The sequence below is a fragment of the Nycticebus coucang genome, chromosome 14, assembly GCF_027406575.1.
Source record: "Nycticebus coucang isolate mNycCou1 chromosome 14, mNycCou1.pri, whole genome shotgun sequence".
NCBI lineage: Eukaryota > Metazoa > Chordata > Mammalia > Primates > Lorisidae > Nycticebus > Nycticebus coucang.
In genome coordinates this window covers 58,496,878-58,518,845 of record NC_069793.1, presented here as the reverse complement: position 1 = coordinate 58,518,845, position 21,968 = coordinate 58,496,878, and the positions used below count along the sequence as shown (strand labels likewise).

The 21,968-nt window shown below is 39.5% G+C and overlaps 1 protein-coding gene across 1 annotated transcript; it reads left to right on the top strand.

Moving 5' to 3' along the window:
- Positions 1 to 19,828: 19,828 nt before the first annotated feature.
- Positions 19,829 to 21,710, top strand: RBMXL2 (RBMX like 2). The gene has a single exon (XM_053561581.1). The coding sequence runs from the start codon at positions 19,915 to 19,917 to the stop codon at positions 21,097 to 21,099; it is 1,185 nt and encodes a 394-aa protein (XP_053417556.1). The 5' UTR covers positions 19,829 to 19,914; the 3' UTR covers positions 21,100 to 21,710.
- The last annotated feature ends 258 nt before the right edge of the window (positions 21,711 to 21,968 follow it).

Below are 21,968 nucleotides of genomic sequence, written 5' to 3'. Positions count from 1 at the left end.
GCTTCGTGTGGCCCGCGGGCCGAGTTTGAGGATGCCTGTTTTAAAAGTACAGAACGAACACTTGTCAAAGATTTATTTTCAAAAAAGGAACCAGTAAGATGGTAGTTCAAAAGGAATTTAAGGAACAAGGGTTTACATGTACATTAGAAAAAGCATTTTAAAAAAATGTTAGAATAGCATTGCTAGGTAGATACAAAACCGGTTAATGCCCAACATTGCAATAATCTTTGGGATTATGTTTTCAAACACATAATTTGTACTACTAGCTAACAATTATTTGCATTGCTATCAGGTTCTCACAAATCTCTACCAAGTTGTAAGTACTTGATCAATAGCTAATTTAGAGTCAAGTAAAGATACACATCTCTAATAAAACAATCTCCTATCTGCTAATGCCTAGGATTACACAGAAAGAATATCCAGTAATCTCTTCTGTCTATTTTTAGATTTAAGTAATTTTTGTTAACAATACCTTCCAGAACAATGGATCTCAACTGGAGTTGGGGATTTGATCACTGAAACCCCACTTTGGTGACCCATAGGAATCATTTTTGGTTATCACTACTGAGGATTGCTACCATAATGCACTTAAAATCATCGTACTGTTAGGGACAGATAAGGAACAGGGTGAGAGAAGGAACAAGAAAAAAAAAAAAGGAAGAGAAAAAAAGGTTCTTAGCTTAGATATGAACAAGGTAGAGAAGATAGACTATTACAGGCTAGTACAAAAACAGAACTAGCTCAGATTGTGGTTGAAAAGTTTTAAAATTCAGTGACTGTTCAACTCCTAAGGCCTCTACAGAAGGATTGATTAATAAGAACTTAAAAAAAAAGCTAGTCACCATCCCATGATTAATGAATGCTCTATTAATATGTTGGAGATTTTCCAAAGGAGACGTTGGTAAAGAATACCGTGGAGTCAGTTTGATCAAGACTGTAGGTAAAAGAAATGCATAAACATTAGAAGTAAGTGGAACAAAGCTAGGAATTAGAAAATAATTACAAGAGAAACCATTCGTAAGGGGTTCTTCCTCATTCGCAAGGAAGAAACCACACCTCTCAAGTGCATGCTATTTGCTTAAAAAATTAAACTTTTCTGTTAAATTGCCACCGCTGCCTGACTTCTTTTCGTGCCAGCTCTGCTGCTGCTGCTACTTGGTTTCTTCTTTTTTGTGCCTGATGAGTCAAAGCGATTTCTGATTCTGGGGGCCACTTGCCAGTGGCATCCATAGAAAGCCCAAACCGGGGCTGAGATCTTCATAGCCCCCTGACATTACAGCAAACAATATCCAGCCTAATCTTGACAATGCCAAGGTTAAGAAACTTGTCGTAGACTAAGCACTGTCTAAGGTTAGAGTTGAGATCATTATAATCAATCCAGCTGGGAAGGAGATGTCAGAATTGCAGATGTACCTTTCCATAGCCAAATATGGAAAAGTTGAGTTCTAAATTGTGCCTACTAGCAGGTAGAAAATAAGGGACCATGGAAAGAAGTAGAAAAATAAACCTGTGAACCTGGAATCCAAAGATGTGGGATTTAGACCTATACTTTTAGTTACAAGCTCTGAGATTCTGGAAAATATATTTAGTTTTTTTATACCTCAGTTATCCATCAAACGAATGTCTCACTAACACCCTTGATTGTTAGCCTGTAAGAAAGTGAACGTTAGGGGTGAAGAAGGAGGAAGGAGAAGGCAGAGTAACCATCTGTATCCTTGTATCATCAATATATACTTCTTTAGAGTGAAAGAGAAAATTATAAGGGAAAACTAAGTTGAAAAGATTTCTTCTTTCTTTTTTTTTTATTATTAAATCATAGCTGTGTACATTAATGCAATCATGGGGCACCATACACTTGTTTCACAGACCGTTTGGCACATTTTCATCACTCTGGTTAACATAACTTCTTGGCATTTTCTTAGTTATTGTGCTAAGACATTTACATTCCACATTTACTAAGTTAAGATTTCTTCTTTCTAATCTTACCATAGTTTAGTCATTTCCTGTCTAGTCTTCTGGCTTCTCCCTTTACATTCTACTGTATCCTCCACAGCAGTTTCAAAGTAGTTTTATTTCTTTGTTTTTTTACTGTTTGGCATTCATTGAGGGTACAGAGAATTAGGTTTCAGTGATTACATTTTTAGGTAAATTCCCTCTGATAATTGTGTCCCACCTCTAAAATCAAAGTAGTTTTCTTTACAAACAAAAATACAAATCTATATATACTCAAGGCTCTCTTCCCCCTTCTGCCTCTTCTGCTTACATTTCAGCCTCATCTGTTGACCCCCAAATGTCATGTAAACCACTAACAAGTACCAGTACTTTCAAACACAATACCACCGTGTTAAAGCTCATTGTTTTGTTCCTGTACTCCTTTGCACATATTATTCTGTAATGTTTCTTTCTCTCTTTCTATCTTATTCTTTATTCCTTTATTCCCTGAAGATCATCATGGATACCATCCCAGCATTTAAGTATTGCCTTTAAGAATAAAGGATAAAAACTAGCACAATGTTTTGTTATATAACAACAGAAGAAAGAAAAAAGACTATGGACTCAAATAGTACTTCTGTCTCTTTCACATGCAATTAGTTTAAACATCCCCCCTTACTATTTGTTTTCATTCAGACTATCCAAACCTAGTATAGTGCCTTCCACATAGATGTTCAATAAATATTTGATGAATGAATGAAAGCATAAATAGATGATGTTAGAGCTGGACTAAATTCTTTTTATTCAAAAGACTGCATAATTTGGTTTCACTTTCAAATTTGTCACTCTCCCCCCTCACTTCTCAATTCTTTCAATACTACAGGGTTTTTTTGTGCCTGGGATCCACTCTGTCCTCTCAGCTCCTGGGCTGTCCCTTAGACTGAAGTTTAAATATCACCTCCAGGGAGAAGTTGAATACTTTATCTTAAATGCCACCATCAATGTCCCTCTCCCCCACAAAGCACTGCATTTCTTTCCTCCCACTATCACAAAAATTTAATTATTTCTTACTGTTTATTTTTCCTCATCACAAAGAAAGTTCTGTGAGGTTGGAGACCATGGCTCTTTCCTTCCCAGTTCTATTTCCAGCACACAGCAGTGCCTTCTTGCACATTGTAGGCTGTTACTGGGTAATGAGTGAGTGAGTGAGTGGAAGCAAAATACCCTACTCTCCTCGGGAACATCTGTCTGTCCAGCTTCCTAACAGTTCAGTGGGGTACCTCATCATGGGAAACACTGTCAGGAATGCCCAGCTTCTACGGAGACTTCTGGAATGACATCAGGTGGAATGGAGTTACTGGGCATTCCTCGGTTCTAGTTGTCTTCTGAGATTTATTAATTTAATTGGGTGGGCGAATCGGACCTCTGATTGCTTGACGTGGCCCATAAGGGAGACGGCGGCATTCGCAGTTCTGGCGCGCAGGAGGAAAGGAACAGGAGGAAAGGAAGGTGCCCTCTCAGGTGCTCAGAGCACAGAGGCGCTCCACCACCTGTCAACGGGGTCAGGTTGGAGAGCAGCGGCCCTGGCCTGACCTGCAGGAAGCGGGGGAGACGGGTCCTTTGCTCTGAAGTACAGCAAGTCCAGCGGGGATGGATGGACCCCGCCTTTCCACTGCCAGAGTCTTGGTATCTCCCTGAGTCACGTGCTGTCGGAGTTCAGCAAGGGGCGTCTCACAGGGACTGAACATAGTTGGCAAGGAGGTGACCCCACCCCTGGCCTCCAACGACAAAGAAAGCAGGACTCTGGACAGCGCAGCGCTAAGAAACCGGACCTATAGCTTTGCATTTCTCTTCTTAGCTTAGTTCTACTCCGTCTTTAAACTCGGGAGTTCTTCCGCTCACAGGGGTAGACCTATTCCTTCTCCAGAACATTCTACGCTTTAATAAACTTTGGCCCTTTGCCTGTTTGTACCTGCTCATTAACTCCCTGGACCGGGTACCAGTAACTATTCATCAGTACTGGAAACCATGAACCAAGTTAACACTGATCTGACATGTCTCCACACCTGACAAGGGCAAGAAAGAAAAACTTAGTTGTCAATCATCTTTTCTGTGGGAAAAAATTACACAGTCATACCAGCATTTTCTCCCAGTCTCTCTCCTTCTGATCAACCAGAAACCAGGAATCTGTCTAGTGAATACACTTTCATCCCTGCCCCCTCCAGAGTCTGAGCATACACCATGAAGGCCAGTTCTTCATTCCTTTATGTTCTCCCATTTTACTCAACCAACATTTCAATGGCCTGTTCTAATTCTCTATCAAACTATTACTTTAAAAAAGATAATTCTTCGCTTATTGTTGAAATTAGTTTGCAAAAGGTTTTACGTAGTCTGAGGAAAGGTGACTTGGTAGTCCAAATTGATGAAGTATCTTCTTTTCTGATTCTTTTTAGGCATGATGAGCAATTGCATCTATCATTAGGTACACAAAGGCCCATCCAGTCAGTGTACATTCCTATCAAGACCAGGTAGCCAGCATCAGTCACACTTACCAGCTATGTTCAAGGCCTTCTCCCAGGGAATCTGAAATAACCATCTGCAGTCTCTGCCTCTTCTGTTGCAAGACAAAGTTTTTAGTAGTATTTTGTGCCTCAGTAGTACAATAATAGGAATATGTCTATGTCTAGATTTAACCATCTTTGCATTGCTGCAGGCCCCCAATGTCTATTTATTTCCTAGACCCAGGTGGCCACCTCAGGCATACACAATGGGATATCCACTAGTCAATTCCAGCCACCTTATGAACCTACCGATAAATTCTTCTGACAGGAATCAACATTTTCCACTTTAATGGGCTCCTTACATTCCCATGGTGATTTCTATATGGGCAACCCTTCAATAGGCCAGTTTTCCATTGCATCTCCCAAGCCATTGCCATTCATTAGTTAGTAAAAACTCAAAACATACAGGATTTTGTTATTGTTCAGTTCTTCCATTACTGCTAGGAAAACAGCATGTACTTCAGCCCATCACACTAATTTGTTTTTACCTTTTTCAAACCCAGAGGTAGCCTTCCAATGAAGATACTGTCCTTGGAACTGCTATCCATAAACCAAACAACTCTTTGCTAGTCCTTTGAGAACTGTTCACAGGGTACTAGCCATAGAACAGAAGCTGGCAGGTTCTCACAATATTCCAAAATCAGTCGTAAGGGAACATAGTCTACTTGCTTGGAAATCTGCTGAGAAACTCTCTTCATTCCCCCAGTAGCATATTCCTGTTTTGACATTAAGAAACATATATTTGTTATCTGTTGAAAGTTGTTGATACAAAGTCTCTAAAACCCTTATAATCTCTTGAGTGATGGGGTGCTGAAAGCATTTTTTATTCTAATATGTGGTCTTTTGCCCAAATTTCTGACACAGAAATCTTAATTTTTTTATATTTCCTGGGTGATAGGATTGTCCTTTATTTTAATGAGTTGACTCTTGGTGGGTTCCTTGATACCTTTGGGATGAAGGCCAGTCACTAGAAAGGCCAGACCATGATTAGAAGCTTGGAACTTTCAGCTGCACTCCCCATCTTCCAGTGAGGAGAAAGTAGCTACAGACTGACTTAATCAATTGTGTCTATGTCATGAAGCCTCCACAAAAATCCACACATGGTAAGGTTCAGAGAGGATGGTGAATCCACTTGCCAGAAGTTGCACATCCCAACTCCTCAGAGACAGCAGTTCCTACACTTCCAGACTTCAACCTATATACCTCTTTGTCTGGTGTTCATTTATATTTTTTATTATGTATTGTATCATATCCTATAATAAACTGGAAACTTAAATTTTTCAGATTTTGGTAAGCTTCAATGTGAATTTTCAAACCTGAGGATAGGGCGATAGGAATCCTCAGTTTGTAGCCAAGCCTGTCAAGAAATGTGGATCACAGGAGTTTGGGGCTGCAGTGAGTGACCTATGATGACATGATAAGAAAAAATGTGTGTGTTAACCTAAAGTCTGAAGTAGGGGCAAGCTTATAGAAATAAGCCCTTAACCTGTAAGTCTGTAGTGAAATTAGTAGCTAGTCTCATAATTGACTTATAGGACACACAATTGATGTCCAAAGAATTGGAGAATTTGTTGGTGTGGGTAAAGTATACCAACTGATTCTTTAAAAAAATTTTTTTTAACTGTGGTAAAATATACATAACAAAGTTCATGATCTTAACTTTTTTGGGAGGGAGGATGGGTCTCCCTCTGGTACTTGGGCTAAAGTGCAGTAGCTCACTTAGAACCTCAAACCTGGCAACTATATTCTGCTTTCCAGTTCTATGAATCTGTAGATACCTCATATTAGTAAAATCATATAGTATTTGTCTTTTTCTGACTGGCTTATTTCACTTATCATAATGTCCTTAAATTTCATCTGTGTTATATAGCATATTCCAGAATTTCCTTTTTTTCCTTCAGGCTGAATAATATTTTTTTGTATGTAAATAGAGTAGTCACTCAGTATCTGGGAGAACTGGCCGCAGAACCCCCCTCAGATATCAAAATCCATGAATATCAAAGTTTCTTATATAAAATGGTGATGGTTTTTGCATATGTGATCTGAGGGACCAAAATAGAGGCCCCCATATCAATTAAAACTGACCATAAATCAAGGAAACAAAGTTACCTACCAATCAGAGATTTAGGGCCCAGACAGTGTGGCAAATGTCTAAATTCCTATAGCTCTAAACTCCCCCAAAATAAGAGCTATCAGACCCCTCTTAACCCCGAAGTACAACACCAACAACTACAACTCTTAGTGACAGAGGGTCGGCCTTACATTCATTTCTAATGATCATTTGCAGATTTTAAGCCAGTTTCAGCCAGTTTATGGAGGCTATGCATAACCTATATTTGTGTCATATAGTTTACTTTTTAACATAAAGAGCCAAATTCTGCCTCATTTTAATGCTATATCCCTGGCCCATTATGTTTTTTTAAATTGTTTTTTATTAAATCACAACTTTGTACATTGATGCATTTATAGGGTTCAGGGTACTGCTTCAATATACAATGTGAAATGCTTACATTGAGCTAAGTAACACATCCATCACAATTATAACTCATTTCTTAATAGTTTTGAAATATACCATTGCATCATGCACATTAGGTGAGGTTCCCTCCAATACCCTCCCTCCTCCCATATACCCTCTTCCCTCCCCTCTCTCTCCTCTTCCATTCTACTTTCTGGATTATAGTTATGTTTTGCCATTCATATGAGTGTGTAGGTTATATATTGATTTCATAGTAGTATTGAGTACATTATGAACATGGGGTGTATGTTACATGTTTACTTATTGTGTATGCACTTGACTTCCCTCATAAATATGTATAGCTTTTATCTCAAATCTGCTAAATATGTGTGACTTATGCTCTGTAAGGCATAAAAACAAACCTGTCCTTCATCTTTTCAGTGAGAAAACAGAAGCTGGAGACTATTTCTTTCTGGTTTAGAAACAGATATTATCAATAATGCTATCCTTTCTACTATTTACTTATCCTGGTCTTTCGGATGACATGTATAACCTATGCACATCCTCTCTTATGTTTTAAATCATCTCTGTATTACTTATATACCTAATATAATGTAAATGCTATGTAAATAATTTTTATAAGGTATTATACTAGAATAATAACAAGAAAAAAGTATACAAGTTCAGTACAGACACAATTTAAAAAAATATTTTAATCCTCAGGCGGTTGAATCCACTGATGTGGAATCCAGGGATACAGAAAGCCAATTGTGTTACATTTTTTATTCATTCTTCTGTTGTTGGATGTTAAGTGTACTGTAAGAGCTATTCAGACTATATTGCTATGCTCGCTAAAGGGGAGCTATTTTTCTTCCAGTATGCTGTTGGCTTGTTCTGTCTTCAAAGTTTATAATGGACCTGCTACTTGATTACACAACTGCTGGGCATAAGATTAGAAAATGAACTTGAGGACAAATAGATCAAGAATCTGGAACAGGCCAACTACATATTGTTGGTAACAAGATCTACCAGATGACATACTGTTTGCTGATGATGGAACAAGTCATGATGATGACAAAGCTTGGTTTCTGGTACATACCCCCTTTACACTTTCCCTTTATAAGTTGCTTGGTAAACAGAGGAAGATGAGGCGGTATTTAGGACAACAGTCTGCCATCTCCTCAGGCTGCCAGCACTTGAATAAACAACCTTTCCTTTACCAACATTCACTTCTTTTGTGTGGGTTGTCCTTGGGTAGCTGGTAGCCAAAACTGTATTCAGCAATGTGGACAAATGGGTTGCTTCTACTTCTTGACTATTGTGAACAATCTTGCAGTGAATATGGATGTATAAATATCTCAATTCTTTTGGTTACATATTCAGAAATGGGATTGCTGGATCCTATAGTTATGTGCCTATTTTTTTTTTTCAAGAATTGCTTTACTGTTTTGCATAGTGACAGCACCATTTTACATTCCCACCAGCATTCCATGTCCTCACCAACAATTTTGTTTGTTTGTTTTTGTTTTTTGATAGTGTAGGGGTGAAAGGTAAAACCTCCTCTCTGAAGACTTGTTAAAAGTCATTGACAAGAGGCAAATTAATGGGAGAAAAAGCATACACTTTTTTTTGGTCATAGTTTTATGTTACACAAGAACCTTTAGAATGAAAACCCAGCCATACAGTGGGGTAGAGAAGCTTGGTTAAAAGCATGGCTAAATACAGGTTATGGTGGTAAATGAGGTCATTGTAAGTTATATGACAGAGAGGAAACTTAGCTAGCAGAGATGGTCTTGTTAAGTAGATGAACTTTATAGGTAGCAACTGTCAGAATGGATAGTAAATGTTTCTTTTTTATTTTTATTTTTACATATACATGTGTTAATTAGGTTTCCGTTTTTTTTGCCTTCACAAAATTAAAAAGATTTAAAATTTAATAACAATGTTTAAGATAAGAACTAGAAACAAAAACTTCGTAAAGAATGAACGAACATAAATACATTCAGAAAAGGAATCAGACAATTGCTACATCGAAATATTGAACAATAATAATAATAATAATGCAAAGAAAGTAACATTCACATTGTCAAATAAGAGTATGTCTATTATAAAATGCTTTGACTCTAAGATGTTTCTTTTCAGACCTTTAATGGTGTCAGACTTTTGGTTAATCTTTCCTAGATCTGAACAAAGGGAAGCCTGGCTACATTAATGCAGATACTCTACAGATGCAGATTTCTCCCACAAAAGACAGATTTGCAGGTTCTCTTGTTTGCAGGCCCTCTGATAGCTATCTTAAAATCTGTCAAAGAAATACATTTTGGGGTTAAATATTTTTTATTTCCTTCAGTTTCATTTCACTTCCTGCTGGGTGCAAGATAAGATTATTTTATGTACTACAGTCATGGGCAGTTTCAATTAATGTGTGAGAGAAAGCTAGTAATTGCCGTAAATGGAAATTCTCTAATCCAAAGTCATCACTGGGGAGCCTTCACAGGCTTTTGCCAAGAGCTCCAGTCTGAGCTACACAGAGGTATACTGTGTAAACAACTTACCCATCTTAGTGATAACAGGTTTCTCCTACTCAGGGCTGGACAGGAACCCCTATTTTCTAAGTGTGGGTGAGATCAGAGATCAGTCTCATTGCAGACCCATCTCTATGCACAAACAGGCTCAAAAAAATTAGCCTGACCAGTATCTACCTTAGCTGCCACTTCTGGAACAGGAAACCCACCCTAAATAAGAGGCTGCCCCTCCCAGAGCACAGAACACATCCAACTGGGACCACATTCCTGCACAGGGGCAGTTTTAAAATTAACTTCTGGCCCTAAGCCCCTGGCACCAACTGGTTGTGACAGTCTGTCTTTCCAATAGTTCCTCCTACAGAATAGGAAAGTAGTGTATAAACCCCTAGACAGAATGACTGCTTGGGTCCCCCTTTGCCACAGCAGAGGTTTCCTTATCCATCTTTTCTACCTATCAATAAAATCACATGTTCCCTGGATTTGAGAGAGGATACCCGACAAGGTTGAGGTCTGGAAGAACAGGTCTTCAGAAGAAGACCACAAGGATACACCTGTGGGGTTCTCTCCATGGTGACTCAGCTCTTCGGAATTTATAGACTTAACTTCCTGGAACTTGTAAATTTCCAAGTTCTGTAAAATCCTGTAGTTCTTTAGGGGATGAAATAGCATCTCACGCTTGATTCAAACTGTCCAATGAGAAGGGTACCTGTGGGATGGAACATTTTGACTGTCAATAAAAAGGGAAAGAACAGGATGGTCATCTATTACTCCAGGCAAATGGAAAGCAGAAAAAAGCAGGTGTTGCAATCCTATTTGCAGATGCAATAGGCTTTAAACTAACTGAAATAAGGAAGGATAAGGATGGACACTTCATATTTCTTACAGGTAATACTCAATATGATGAGATTTCAATTATTAATATTTATGCACCCAACCAGAACGCACCTCAATTTATAAGAGAAACTCTAACAGACATGATCAACTTGATTTCCTCCAGTTCCATAGTAGTTGGAGATTTTAACACCCTTTTAGCAGTGCAGGATAGATCCTCCAAAAAGAAGCTAAGCAAAGAAATTTTAGATTTAAACTTAACCATTCAACATCTGGACTTAACAGACATCTACAGAACATTTCATCCCAACAAAACTGAATACAGATTCTTCTCATCAGCCCATGGAACATGCTCCAAAATTGACTACATGCTAGGCCATAAATATAACCTCAGCAAATTTAAAAATATAGAAATTATTCCTCGCATCTTCTCAGACCATCATGGAATAAAAGTTGAACTCAATAACAACAGGAACCTGCATACCCATACAAAAACATGGAAGCTAAACAACCTTATGCTGAAGGATAGATAGGTTATAGATGAGATTAAGAAGGAAATCACCAAATTTTTGGAACAAAACCACAATCAAGACACGAACTACCAGAACCTCTGGGATACTGCAAAGGCAGTGCTAAGAGGGAAATTTAGCACTGCAAGCCTTCCTCAAGAAAACGGAAAGAGAGGAAGTCAATAACTTAATGGGACATCTCAAGCAACTGGAGAAGGAAGGACACTCCAACCCCAAACCCAGCAGAAGAAAAAAATAACCAAAATCATAGCAGAATTAAATGAAATTGAAAACAAAAGAATTATACAACAGATCAATAAATCCAAAAGTTGGTTTTTTGAAAAGATCAATAAAATAGATAAACCTTTGGCCAACCTAACCAGGCAAAAAAGAGTAAAATCTCTAATTTCATCAATCAGAAATGGTAAAGATGAAATAACAGCAGACCCCTCAGAAATTCAAAAAATCCTTAATGAATACTACAAGAAACTCTACCCTCAGAAATATGAAAATCTGAAAGAAATTGACCAATACCTGGAAGTACACCACCTACCAAGACTTAGCCAGAATGAAGTGGAAATGTTGAACAGGCTTATATCAAGTTCTGAAATAGCATCAACTATACAAAATCTCCCTAAGAAGAAAGGCCCAGGACCAGATGGCTTTATGTCAGAATTCTACCAAACCTTTAAAGAACTAGTACCTATATTACTAAACCTCTTCCAAAATATAGAAAAAGAAGGAATATTACCCAACACATTCTACGAAGCAAACATCACCTTGACCTCCAAACCAGGGAAAGACCCAACAAGAAAAGAAAATTATAAACCAATATCACTAATGAATATTGATGCTAAAATACTCAATAAGATCCTAACAAACAGAATCCAACAACACATCAAAAAAATTATACACCATGACCAATTCGCATTTATCCCAGGGTCTCAAGGCTGGTTCAATATATGTAAATCTATAAATGAATTCAGCACATAAACAAACTAAAAAACAAGGGCCATATGATTCTTTTGATTGATGCAGAAAAAGCTTTTGATAATATCCAGCATCCCTTCATGATCAGAACACTTAAGAAAACTGGTATAGAAGGGACATTTCTTAAACTAATAGAGGCCATCTACAGCAAACGCACAGCCAATATCGTATTGAATGGAGTTAAATTGAAATCATTTCCACTTAGATCAGGAACCAGGCAAGGTTGCCCATTGTCTCCATTCCTCTTTAACATTGTAATGGAAGTTTTAGCCATTGCAATTAGGGAAGAAAAGGCTATCAAGGATATCCACATAGGGTCAGAAGAGATCAAACTTTCACTCTTCGCAGATGATATGATCGTATATCTGGAAAATACTAGGGATTCTACTACAAAACTTTTAGAAGTGACCAAGGAATAGAGCAATGTCTCAGGGTACAAAATCAACACCCATAAATCCATAGCCTTTATATATACCAACAATAACCAAGCCGAAAAAACAGTCAAGGACTCTATTCCTTTCACAGTAGTGCCAAAGAAGAAGAAATATTTGGGAGTATACCTAACAAAGGACGTGAAAGATCTCTACAAAGAGAACTATGCAACTTTAAGAAAAGAAATAACTGAAGATGTTAACAGATGGAAAAACATACCATGCTCATGGCTGGGAAGAATCAACATTGTTAAAATGTCTATACTACCCAAAGCAATATATAATTTCAATGCAATTCCTATTAAAACGCCATTGTCATATTTTAAAGATCTTGAAAAAATAATACTTTGTTTTATATGGAATCAGAAAAAACCTCGAATAGCCAAAACATTACTCAGCAATAAAAACACAGCAGGAGGAATCGCACTACCAGACCTGAGACTGTACTATACATTGATAGTGATCAAAACAGCATGGTATTGGCACAAAAACAGAGAGGTAGATGTATGGAACAGAATAGAGAACCAAGAGACGAATCCAACTACTTACCATTATTTGATCTTTGACAAGCCAATTAAAAACATTCAGTGGGGAAAAGATTCCCTATTTAACAAATGGTGCTGGCTGAACTGGCTGGCGATCTGTAAAAGACTGAAACTGGACTCACACCTTTCACCATTAACTAAGATAGACTCTCAATGGATAAAAGATTTAAACTTAAGACATGAAACTATAAAAATACTTGAAGAAAGTGCAGGGAAAACTCTTGAAGGAATCACCCTGGGTGAATATTTTATGAGGAGGATTCCCCAGGCAATTGAAGCAGTATCAAAAATACACTACTGGGACCTGATCAAACTAAAAAGCTTCTGCACAGCCAAGAACATAGTAAGGAAAGCAAGCAGACAGCCCTCTGAATGGGAGAAAATATTTGCAGGTTATACCTCCGGTAAAGGTCTAATAACCAGAATCCACAGAGAACTCAAACGTCTTATCAAGAAAAGAACACGTGACCCCATCTCAGGGTGGGCAAGGGACTTGAAGAGAAAATTCTCTAAAGAAGACAGATGCACGATCTACAAACACATGAAAAAAAAGCTCATCATCCTTAATCATCAGAGAAAGGCAAATCAAAACTACTTTGAGATATCACCTAACCCCAGTAAGAGTAGCCCACATAACAAAATCCCCAAACCAGAGATGTTGGCGTGGATGTGGAGAAAAGGGCACACTTCTACACTGCTGGTGGGAATGCACACTAATACATTCCTTCTGGAAGGATGTTTGGAGAATACTTAGAGACCTAATAATAGACCTGCCATTCGATCCTATAATTCCTTTACTAGGTTTATACCCAGAAGACCAAAAATTACAATATAACAAAGACATCTGTACCAGAATGTTTATTGCAGCCCAATTCATAATTGCTAAGTCTTGGAAGAAGCCCAAGTGCCCATTGACCCACGAATGGACTAGCAAATTGTGGTACATGTATACCATGGAATATTATGCAGCCTTAAAGAAAGATGGAGACCTTACCTCTTTTATGTTTACATGGATGGAGCTGAAACATGTTCTTCTTAGCAAAGTATCTCAGGAATGGAAGAAAAAGTATCCAATGTACTCAGCCCTACATGAAGCTAAATTATAGCTTTCACATGAAGGCTATAACCCAACTATAGCACAAGACTATGAGGAAAGGGCCAAGGAAGGGTAAGGGAGTGGGGAGGTTAGGGTGGGGGGAGGGTGATGAGTAGGGCCACACCCACGGCATATCTTAGAATGGGTACAAGCGAAACTTACTAAAGGCAGAATACAAATGTCTGCATACAATAACCTAGAAAATGCCATGAAGGCTACGTTGAACAGTTTGATGAGAATATTTCAGATTGTATATGAAACCAGCACATTGTACCCCTTGATTGCACTAATGTATACAGCTATGATTTAACAAAAATAAAAACTAAACTAAAAAAACAAAAACAAAAACAAAAGGGTAAGACCAAGCCACTCCGGGAACCTGGCCATTTGGAATTCTTCTATGCCAAGGGCTTCACCAAGGGTTTTGGTATACAGTGTCATGACTCTATTTCAAGGAGTTTCAAAACTTCTCTTCTCTACTCCCTGATCATTTGACTCACTCTTGTGGGTAAGGCTCTTGGGTCTCCAGAGAGGAGTCTAGCTAAGGGACCCTGGCCCTTTTGGCAATCTTAATACTGATTAATTTACCTAACCATTCCTTCAGCGATTCCAAGTCAGGTTTCTCATTGTAGTCTCTTCCTTAGGGCTTTTAAAATTCCTCCAGAGTGGGGTAAATAGAGCAGATTTGGGGGCCCTTAAATGGGAGTATAAAATCAGGAATGGGTACCATTGGTTCATCCAAAGAAATAGTGCTATATTAAGACTTTAGTTTTAACCCCATCAATATCCATTTGATTCATCCCATTTCTCAAAGACCATCTGAAGATTTCCATCTTTCTGGGACAGGTCCCTTGACTCTTCTCTCAGCCTTTTCCATTTTATTATTAATTAATTTAATGTGTTTTATTAGAATCTGTAAAGCCCCCTGAGAGAAAGCTGAGATAATTCACCATTACCAGGATAAGGGGTATATTCAGTGGATGACTATCCTGATTTTTTATGAAGCCAGTAGCTCAGGGTTTACATGCAAACTGCTACATGTGAGATGCTGTACTGCCATTTATAGGAGACGTTGGACTGTCCTCCTTCTCTAGATAAACTTCATTGTAGATTTTTCCCAATCCACCAATAGACCAGGTTGTCTATTCCCTTAAGGGTAACCTGTTTTGTGTCTGGATCATGGAGAGCCACCTGCAATTGTTCCATAGTGAGTTACGGGGCCTGAACCAAACCAAGCATGTTCTTCACTCTGCAGCATACCACTCTTATCTCCCATGAGGCACCAAGGACTGAATACAGTGCTAAGAGACTTGAGCAAAACTTTTTCTGGCTTCCATCTGTACTAGGTCTTCTCTGAAAAGAACGCTCAAACTTTTATTCAGAGTCTTTGCTTTAAAAAAATGCAATGCTGCAAAACCACAAAATACACATTTTCCCAACATATTTCTGCCCTTAAGGTTTGTTGAAAAATCACCTCACAAGAAATCAGATCAAAAAGAGAAAAGTTATCAAATTTATTTTATTGTGTATACACAGGAAGCCTCAGAAAATGAGGATTAAATTCCTCAGTTGAGCTCAGAAGTTTATATGCCTTTTTGATAAGGTAGGCTATGGGAACAAGGATAAAGGAATTCTGTTGCAGCACAATAATGGATTGCTAAGGAGGATGAATGAATGGGGAATGAAGATTAACTAGCAAATATTCCCCTTTGGACTTTAATCCAGTCTGAGACATGGAACGTTGTTTTCTTAAAGAGTATGTTAATGTCTGGTCACATCCCAGATCTTACAGGGTGGATTAGAAAAGAACAATTATTATTCTAAGTAGGTCTGCATCTCAGGGAAATAAAGTAACTTCAGTGATTTTGGTAAAGTAGATAGTGATGGTGATGGTCGCACAGAGACCTTGAGGCTTCTTTAGTAAGTCCAACATGTCAAAATGCCATATTTGGGGGTAAAAATAGTCATTCCAATTTCCTTCAATATTGCCAGACCCTCTTCAATAATTTTCTACTTATCTCCATTTTGCATTTTCCCCTTGCCCCATAACCTGCAGGCCTCTTTGATTGTTCTTCCCCTTTATCTTAGATAAAGTTTATATAGTTTAAGTTTATACTTAACTCTGTCTTGCCACCTTTAACAAATGTCTGATCCTGTTGTTTCTCTTTGACAGTTCTATGGTGTCACGACTCAAGTCTGGGTCAAAACAACCATTGGTCCCTTGGATACGACAAATAAATGACTCAGGAAACCATAAAACCTTTTGTTTCCAGTCTGCTTGCCTGTTGATGAGTCTGACTCCTGAGCCAGGATTCTGGAAGCAGGTTTTAATTTCTAAAATTCCAAGTATACTCTTGAGGTTGGGATAAAGTCACAGGCTTCTTTGTCAAGTACCATTAGTTAAGGATATATAAGGTACCATTAAAAATAGAAAAACTACACTCTTCCTCTCAAATCCCCACAGACTATATGCTTTTCCCCTAAAGCCTTAAAATTCTTTATCATTGGCAAAAAATTATATTAAAGATTCTATTGAATTGCAATGGCCCCTTTGTAGCTCTTGGGACATTCCTAACTGTCCATGCAAGGTGAGTCCTGGAACAAAAGGGAACAAAAATTTCAGATGTACAGTGTTTCTTTTAATTTGCCTGATATGAAAGAGCCCAGAAATAGCTTCATCTCCAGCCCCTTTCCCTTCCCTGAAGATGTAGCAGGGGTAAGGAGATACAGGTTCTAACTTGGAGTCTAAACCCCCTATCCAAACATTGGGTTGTGGGAAGGGACACAGAAAAGGGGGATTTAAAGGAAATAGGAGACAAGCCTGGCCTGTTGCATAAAGAAGTCTGAAGGGCTTGTTGAATAAAGAAGTCTGGAGAGCCAGTAGAATGGGAACACTGTCATCTGCACTTGGCACTTCTCACTAAAAAAGGGAAAAGAAAATGGATATGAGGTGATGTAGGTAACAAATAACCAACAGAAAAGGGAAATAATTCCTGGAGGTGAAGAGAGAACAACAAAAGAGTTAAGATTTCAAACAGAAAGAAAGGATATTTATACTTCTTCACTGTCTTTGCACCTGCAGTCTCTCTTTCACTACTCACTCCATGAGAAACCCACTTCCAGCTCTGTTTGGAAGTGCTCTAAGCTTTCTCTTTGCTCTTAAATAAAATTTCTCTTTGTTATACTAAAACTTGTGCAAGTGACTTTTGCTTTCTATTTCCTGATACCTGTGCTGCTCCCATTTTACTTCCATTTTCTACCTATGTTCACTTTCTATTCATGCAAGCCTTGGTTGAATGAGTAATGGAACTGGTCGACTGGAGTGGAGAACCAAGACTCCCAACCCTCACAGTTGGCTCCTCAGGCAACCAGCTTCCATCTTGAAGTATTGGAGGGGCCTCAACTACAATCACTTCTTTAACAACTCAGGTATGGTTGTCAGGGACTTGTTATGAATAACAAAAGACGTTCCTATCGCTTAGGAATTACCAAGGATTTTAGGAACTCTGTGCTAACAAGCAGGAATAAAGATCAAATACATATATTTATGCCAGGGTGGCAATAGTTTGTATGAAGGTGGTAGCAGGGCAGAAATAGAAAAGCACATGGATGCTAGATGTATTTTGAGGTTGGGGCCAAAAGGACTGATTCAATGGTGGGTAGGGTACAGTGGGAACTGGAAGAAACAGGAAGGTCTCCCCAAAGTGAAGACAACCCCTATGTACATCACTAAGAGAATTGAAAAAATAGTGGTACAGTAAATACAATGAATACTAAAAAAATTAAATAAACAAAAAGAGTAAACTGCTGGTACAACATATGGATGAATCCCAAAAATACGCTGAGTGAAATAAACAAAGCAAGTAAGAGTTCGTTCTATATGATTCCAATTATGTAAAGTTTAAGAGCAAGCAGAATTAATTCATGCTTGAGGTAAATCAGAACAGTGGTTACCTCTGGGAGGAAGGTATTATTCTGAAAATGCTCTAGGATGATGGAAATGTTATAGAATTCAATGTGGGTTGTAGTTATATGGATATACACATATGTAAAAATAAGTCAGGCAATAAATTTAAGATGTTATAAGTAAATTTATAAACTTAGTGTTTATATGGTAGCACTCAATAAAATCATTTATGGTAATCATTAAAAGAGCAGAAGTAGGAGGCATAACTTTTTCCATAATAGGGAAAAAGACACAACTAAAGACAATTCATTTGCTACAAGAAGAAAGGTGGGGGGAGGAGGGAGACAAAAACAAACAAACATGGTTACCACAAAGCACACAATAAATTTTTTTTTTTTTTCTTTTTTTGGCCGGGGCTGGGTTTGAACCCACCACCTCCAGCATATGGGACCGGCGCCCTACTCCTTCAGCCACAGGCGCCGCCCAGCACACAATAAATTGACAGGAAGAAATATCAAAAATATTGTAAGATGTAAGTATCAAAATATACAGACTAAGGTAAAAAGAATATTATGAATAATGAAAATCATTACACAATAAAAGGTATTCATCAGAAATACATAGTCATTCTCAATATTTCACAGTATAACCTTAAATTACATGAAGCAAAAAGGAACATAAAAACGAAGAGAAATTGACAAATCCATAATTATGGAGAATTTTAAAACAGTTCTTATTCAACATTAAACACACACACACTCATATATACTCTTACCATATTAGGTCACAAGGCAAATCTCAATAAAAACAAAAATAGGTATCATAGAAAGCATGTTAAAAAATTCTAAAATATCCATAAATCTCAAAATTTCTTTATAATTCATGGGTCAAGCAAGAAATAATGAAAATGAGAAAATGAAAACACCATAAAACACAGCTATTAACCAGTACATAGAGAATGAATTTTTAACCTTTGAGATAACAATTAGTAGAAACATTTTTTAGAACTCTTAATATGCCAAGTGTCCTATTTTAAAAATCATAGCAAAAAAATTTCATACAAACTGCAAATCCAAAAACGTTAACTTTTCACAATAACAACTTCTGAAATATTTATAACACTTTTGAACGAACAGCCCAAAATACACTAAATCAATATAGTAAAGAAAAATGGTTTTAGATATTACTGTTTTCAAGGAAAGATATGGTCATCAATTCACTTTTCATTCTAACATTTAGATCATCTAGTAAAGAAATTGGAATTGTATGATTTGCTGGAATGAACCCAAAAAGTTTTGCTTTGCTTAGGTGTGCTTCCTCATTCCAATGAAGCATGGGTGAAGGCTTCAGTTATGAATACTCAAATGCTACTTTTGAGTATTGATGATGAGTGTAAACGTGCTCTTACGTTTTGCTAAGGTAACTTTTTATGCTATCTATACCTTTACTTTAAAAAGCAGTTTGAGTCCAACATAACTGTGAACCCTTTGAAGAAAACGAGTGCATTCAAAGAATGACTCCCTTTACTTCCTACTCCACCACTGTCAAGTCTTCTCTCCCCGTTTGGCAGGCACATAAAAATGTTACTTTATTAAATTTTACGTGCAACAAACAGCGAACTGTTATTTTAAGACTTTTAAATTGCTTATTTTATCTTTCAATTTTTTTTTTTTTTTTTTCTGTTTGAAAATGGTTTGGGTAACTTGGTTTGGAATGCATCATAATACTCATTCGTGAGTAATGGAAAAAAGTTTTTATCAACCTAACGGCTTTCCATTTAGCGGCAAGAGCTCTCAAGAATGAATTAAAACCGTTAAACCAGGGTCTCGTTAACTGGAAGTTAAAAGACTGGAAAGGAGTCACAAAAACTGTCTTCTTTCTCAACCGGGTCTGCCCTCCGGAGACAACCAACCAATCACAACCAGCAGGGGGAGCCCGCCGGGCTGGGGGACTTAGACCCCAGAGGCACAAACCAGAGAGTTCCGCCTGCGCAGCCGGGACCACGTCTGCGGTTCCGGAGTCCGCAACGCGCCGCCGACCGGTAGGATCCGCTCTCGGCGAGCGGGATCGAAGGCCGCGACGGGCGCTGCCTCTTTCGCCTCCCACCGCCACTGACCACTCCACCGGCTGCCATGGTTGAAGCGGATCGCCCGGGGAAGCTTTTCATTGGGGGGCTCAACCCCGAAACCGACGAGAAAGCCCTCGAGGCGGCGTTTGGCAAGTATGGCCGCATCGTCGAAGTGCTCCTGATGAAAGATCGAGAAACCAGCAAGTCGAGGGGCTTTGCGTTCATTACCTTCGAAAGCCCCGCAGACGCCAAGGCCGCCGCCAGAGACATGAACGGAAAGTCCCTGGATGGTAAGGCCATCAAGGTGGCCCAAGCCACCAAACCGGCGTTTGAAAGCAGCCGGCGGGGCCCACCGCCGCCGCCGCCCCGCAGCCGGGGCCGCCTGAGGGGCCTGCGCGGAACCCGTGGGGGTCCGCGGCGACCACCTTCCCGGGGCGGGCCAGCAGACGACGGCGGCTATGCAGGGGATTTCGACCTACGGCCCCCCAGGGCCCCGATGCCCATGAAGCGCGGGCCGCCGCCGCGCAGGGCCGGCCCGCCCCCCAAGAGGGCAGTGCCGTCGGGGCCGGTTCGCAGCGGCGGCGGCGGCGGTGGAATGCGCGGGCGGGCCCCGGCCTCGCGGGGCCGAGACGGCTATGGGGGCCCACCTCGCCGGGAGCCGCCACCCCCGCGCCGTGACCACTACCTGGGCCCCCGAGAGGAGGGCTACTCGCCCAGGGACAGCTACTCGAGCCGAGACTACCCGAGCACCCGCGACCCTCGGGATTTTGCCCCCTCGCCCAGAGAATACACCTACCGCGATTATGGCCATTCCAGTGCCCGGGACGACTGTCCATCGAGAGGCTACGGCGACCGAGACGGCTACGGGGGTCGCGACCGTGACTACGCAGATCATCCAAGTGGAGGCTCCTACCGAGACCCCTTCGAGAGCTACGGGGATTCGCGCAGCGCAGCTCCTGCGCGGGGGCCACCGCCATCTTATGGAGGAGGCGGTCGCTACGAGGAGTACCGGGGCTGCTCGCCCGACGCCTACAGCGGTGGCCGCGACAGTTACGGCAGCGGCCGGAGCGACCGCTACTCCAGGGGCCGAGAGAGGGTGGGTAGAGTTGATCGTGGGCTTCCCCCATCCATGGAAAGGGGGTGCCCTCCCCCGCGTGATTCCTACAGCCGATCAGGCCGCAGGGTGTCGAGGGGTGGAGGCCGCCTAGGAGGCCGCTCAGAGAGAGGGGGAGGCCGGAGCAGATACTAAGCAGGAACAGACTTGGGACTAAAAATCCCTTGTCAAGGAAACTAACAAGAAGACGTGTTTTATGGTCACTACCCAAAGACTAGTACAAAGAAGAGTTGTTTTTACCTTTTAAGAATTTCTTGTTAATTTCCTCCCTCCCAATTTTTATGCTTTTGGGAGGAAAAAGTTAAAATTCATTTAATTTTGTTTTGGAATTGTTAACGTTTCTTTCAACAAGCTCATGTTAAAAGTATAAGACGAACCTGCGTACTAGTCTTCTTGTATTTTCAAGTAGAAATTTTCCTTAAAGGCTTCTTCCCTTCTAAATTTTTCTGATAAATGAGGCAAACAGTTCTGAGATGTTCTGAGTTTCATAAACATCTGCTCACCTAAAATGGAAAAATGGATCATTCTGCCCATTCAAACCAACTAGATTTTGGAAGTAGAGTGGGAGGGAATTGGTACATGTTACTGTTAAGATTTTGGGGTATCTTTCAGACTGAATCTCAGTGTTCCCAGTATTAAAAACCAAACAACCAGCAAAAACAACAAAAACCATTTAGATCAGATGCTTATGTAAAGAATTTTGTATTAATTCGGTAAATCTAAAAAAGCAAATGGATAATGCTGGCTATATTTTGCATTTTTTTCCCTTTCTTTGGGAATCTGCAGGATCTATCCTTTGCTCCCCCAAATATCATTTATATATTTTGAACAACAATGGAATGCTAAAAGAATTTACCACAAAGCTGCAAAAAAGAAAAAAAACAAAACCCAAACACATCAATTGATAGCATGCATTTTTACCACCAACCCATTATTAAGAAACAAGTAGAAAATACAACAAAGGTGGATTTGGAGATGTTAATGGCTTTCATTTCTAACTTGAA